The sequence below is a fragment of the Watersipora subatra genome, chromosome 5 (assembly GCF_963576615.1).
Source record: "Watersipora subatra chromosome 5, tzWatSuba1.1, whole genome shotgun sequence".
Lineage (NCBI taxonomy): Eukaryota > Metazoa > Bryozoa > Gymnolaemata > Cheilostomatida > Watersiporidae > Watersipora > Watersipora subatra.
The window spans coordinates 62,910,495-62,914,999 of NC_088712.1; the positions used below are offsets into that span (position 1 = coordinate 62,910,495).

Here is a 4,505-nt window from a genome sequence, read left to right on the forward strand (position 1 = left end):
AACTGTTTGTATAACTTTTTACTGGCGTCGTTAGTAATCATTAATCTAATGATATTTTTCGTTACGTGCCAAAACAATTATTAAAAGTTAAGACAAGAGGAAATATTAAGTGAGTTCAACAAAACTGCTTTAAAATTTGATATTGCAGAGGAATTAGATCAGCAGAGGAATTAGAACAGCGAAATGAAGGTTATAGTAGCAGAAAGTTTATAAACTCAAGCATACAATGGTAGATGTAACATATTGTTGTCAAAGAATAAAAAACTATGTTTATCATATGTGTTGAAGAATAAATAAAAATGATCTGGGCATAGCTTACACAAGATTTTGAAACCAGCGGTGCAAATGCCGATTGTATGTTATATACTAGCACAACTTGGCCTTTCACTTAGCTTCATAATATATTGTAGAAGCGAGAGAACAAAGACCTCAATTGAGCTAGAATGGATCAAAATGCACCGCATTCAGAATGTGTCACGGGTGTTTGTTTCTACTGGTAGTCTGATTGGTTATTTGGTACAATAGCGACGCAATGCCTGAACTTGTCACTAATAGATTTGAATGTTCTCTGAGCCTTGAAGCTTAAGGAATCGAAGGGTTAAAGTTGTTTCTACTACAAGAGCTAGTTCCTTTCTACTAGCACAGGTAAGTAGTTCCTTTCTACTAGCATAGGTAAGTAGTTCCTTTCTACTAGCATAGGTAAGGAGTTCCTTTCTACTAGCATAGGTAAGGAGTTAATTAATTTGGTTATTACGTTAAAAAGCCTTGGTCTCTTCTGTGATGATAAATCTAAAACTCATGCTGTGAATATCATTTTAGTTTAGTGTACTTTTACAATCCATCGTTTTTTTTGATGTCATCAAGTCGTTTGCACGTGCGCTCATTCACGAAAAAGTTACCATGTTTGTAGAAAACAATCAACATTTTCTTATTTAATAGTATTTTTCGGTGTTGTTTTGATACTATAATAAAAACATTGCAAACAAAAGCATCGTTTTCAAAATATCATTGCAGAAGCTTCGTGTTTTTAACGATAAAAGTTGTCTACGACGACGGCCGACAACGATAGAATGACGTCACGTGAAAATGAAGATTAAGTTTATATACAGCAACAGCCTAATGACACACCCTTATATGTCGCTGCAATGGCATCATAGAAACAGCTGTGTCGCTCCCATTCTGTCATGATTCAGTGCTGCTATTTAGAAGTGAAACACTCATGCTATGCACTATCGTTGTGCCTTGGAAATAGCTCTAGCGACCAACGACTTGCCAATTGTCCACGCGAATGGGTTTGCGCAAGACCTCGACGCGACACAAGGCATCGTACAACTATCGCTCTACTACAGTGTCTTATAGAAACATGAACTACGCTGTACTTGTCGACCCGGTGTAGAACTTCAGCAATGGTGCACTCAGCGCTACAGTGCCACTGTATGGAGACTAACTATTAGCTAGTAATTCAGTAAATACTTTTTCTTGTGTCCTCAAGTTTGCTATGTTTAATAAGGAACAATAGCGAAACTAAAAATATTTCATTATGTGGTAAGCAACAACATAACTCAATGACAAATCTCATGACATTTTCCCATGACAAATCTCAATTTCTCCGAATAAGCGAATTATTATATTGTATTATCATATGCGAATTATAATAATTTATAGACTAAATTACATTTAACTCAAAGCTAAGAGAGCTTATTTCAAAATGTTCCCAATAATTTCTTTGACATAGTTTTAGTAGTAGATCATTTCTATCAACTGTTACAGTAGGCGCTCTAGTTGTTTGGTGTTTAGTTCGTACCAGGTTCTGTCTGCGGTACCCCTTTGCACAGGTTTGATGCTAATCAACTACCAGCAAGTAATCAGTGAAGCATATAATTCATTCACTAGAGATATTCATATATTATGAAAGATAGAGCTTCTAATAAAGCTTTAAACTGTTGGAATGTGTAGCCGACAGCACGCCGTATAGGCACGACAGCACGCCGTATAGGCACGCGCCGTATCATGCCACATGCATGCCGTATAAGCATGCAACCAAACTCGTTCACATTGCTGGCTACCTTGTTGCTAAAATGCATATATGTCATGCCACACACTTCTTATACGCTCATATTTTGAACCAGTTTCTGTAACTTTACTAGCGTTAGTCTGTGCAACTTTTGCTTACTGCCTCCCTCATAAGCTTGGAGAGTCATTTTTTAAACTCGCTGCAAAAGTGACGCAACCAAGCGGGTTGAAAGACATAAATATAAACTATTAATTTGCGATACTTTCTGTAATCCTGTGTCAGAAAAGATCGAGGGTGTTGTAAGCTTGTTTTTGGAAAAGGGTTACACTTATGGGGTGCATCTTTGGCATTCAGAGTCTAAAACATAACTCTCACTGTTGTAAAAAATTTATCAAGGTACATATGATAGAGTAGTAACTTAAGGGCGCTAATATAGTGTAAGCCTGTCGCTGCATACTATAGAAATGCTTCTTTTTGTTTAGTGGCTGTCCGACTCACTGTACAGACTCCTTTATTCTCATGTGTATATACGCATGGCCGAAAGCAGCTTCAATGCATAAAAGAATGCAAATATGTATACAGGGAACTTGTTTACTTACCACTGTTTCAATATTGCAGGCAAAGCTAGGAAAAACGGCTAACGAAACTAAAAAAACTATTGGGCAACATGAGGATTTATTGCAGATATCAAGACAGGTCGAGATGCTTGATTTTTGCAACATTGATCATGGTGGGCTCATTGTTCTGGCTGCTGCAGTCATCAGACAAGATGAATGAACCACTTGAAACACTGATGTCAAAGCTAGGCATGTCTTGTCAGGTAGACTACATCAGGTCACTCAATGTCACTAAAACTCCTGCTAAGAAGATTATATTCTACATGGGAGACTTGTGGGAAGGAATGGGAAGTATCCTGCAGTTTGATGACTGCGAATATTCTAACTGCATCTTTCAAACTTGTTATGACACCCGTTACATACCATTTGCCGATGCAGTCGTGTTTGCTCACGATTCAAGACATGTTACTGTCAAGCAGCCAGCAGCAGTGCGACAAAGGCAGCTCTGGTTTGTCTATGGTGTAGAGTCACCAGCGTATGAACATTATAGATGGAGTAAGTCGATCAATGAATTCAATGGAACTATGACATATTTACAAAGCTCCATACCTAGTCGATTTCCTTACGGTTTCACTATTCCTAAAGCGGTTAACACTTCATCGGTAGTAAACTATGCTGCAGGTAAAACTAAAGGTGCTTACGCATACGTGTCAAACTGTAATTCAAAGTTTTATGATAGACTAAAAGTGATGAAGGAACTTTCTAAATACATTGAAGTAGATATCTATGGAGGCTGTACGGGCAAGAGACCCTGCCCGAGTAGGTTCGATGCAGAATGTGAGGCTAAACTCCACTCTCAGTATAGATTCTACCTAGCATTTGAGAACTCGCTATGCACAGAATATATCACAGAGAAGTTCTACAAGTCGCTACAATCAGAAGGATTTTATGTTCCCGTTGCACTCGGAGGTCTAGCTATAAAAGAATATGAGCGGATAGCTCCACCGAACTCATTTATTCATGCTTATAATTTCTCATCCATAGAGAAACTAGGAAAATACCTCAAGCACCTAATGACAGATGACGCTGCCTATAACAGGTACCACGAATGGCGCAACTATTACACTATCTCAATGCTTGCTTCAAAAAAGACCATTTGTGACTTTTGTAAAACCATTCACCACCCGGAATCCCTAGAAAAAACTAGAAATATAAACTTTGCCGATGAGTTCAACAAACCGAGCAACTGTAGAACATTTGGATAGTCTGTGATCCTCTGTTGTTGGTAAATTGCTAACTTAGCTAGTCAGGGGTTTGTGTTAACTATGGAGTACAAACTTTTGTAACTTGATGTCTACAACATTTTGTTTTTAATTGCACTTTGGCTGATGTGTGGGTGTTTGGGTTTTTAATGTATGTATTATCAAAAAATGACATTAAATCCATTTATAATTGAGTTTATACCATGTTTATAAGTTAAGAGGTAGGGTTTAATGACTTCTATTGGCAGTTTAAAAAAAAACTTTGGTAAAGCTGTTTTTTGCATTTATTTTAGTTTTAATCTACAATGTATCACTTGTCCAATAAATTTTACCAGTTAAAATGAACTACACAAAGTTCATCTGACAATAAGTTGCCGCACTGTCCTAAAGATCATAAAGTTCAGATCACGTATGTGATGCATACGATGAGGTGGATGCTCTTGCCACATTAATTGTGGTTTAGCACTCACTCACCTGTACTAAAGACTTACCAAACGAAAGCATTTAGTGATTGTATTATAGATTAATGACATGCGTAAGGACTTCAATAAAAGCAAATTTATCACACTCTGAACATATTTGTTATATGGGAAGCATTTAGTAGTTGCAGCTTGCAAGAATCAAACTGTTTACTTGCAGCTATCTTTTAGAGGCCACAGCAAACGATATGCT

At 37.3% G+C, this 4,505-nt stretch overlaps 1 protein-coding gene across 3 annotated transcripts; it reads left to right on the forward strand.

The window, feature by feature from the left end:
* The first annotated feature begins 502 nt into the window (after positions 1-502).
* Positions 503-4,178, forward strand: LOC137396537 (alpha-(1,3)-fucosyltransferase fut-1-like). 3 transcript variants are annotated; one of them, XM_068082845.1, is made up of 2 exons: positions 503-645; positions 2,633-4,178. In XM_068082845.1, the coding sequence occupies exon 2, from the start codon at positions 2,682-2,684 to the stop codon at positions 3,834-3,836; it is 1,155 nt and encodes a 384-aa protein (XP_067938946.1). In that variant the 5' UTR covers positions 503-645; positions 2,633-2,681; the 3' UTR covers positions 3,837-4,178. The 3 variants fall into 3 exon arrangements, with proteins under 3 accessions (XP_067938946.1, XP_067938947.1, XP_067938948.1); XM_068082846.1 differs by having other exon boundaries at positions 606-726; XM_068082847.1 differs by lacking the exon at positions 503-645 and adding an exon at positions 678-699.
* Positions 4,179-4,505: the final 327 nt, after the last annotated feature.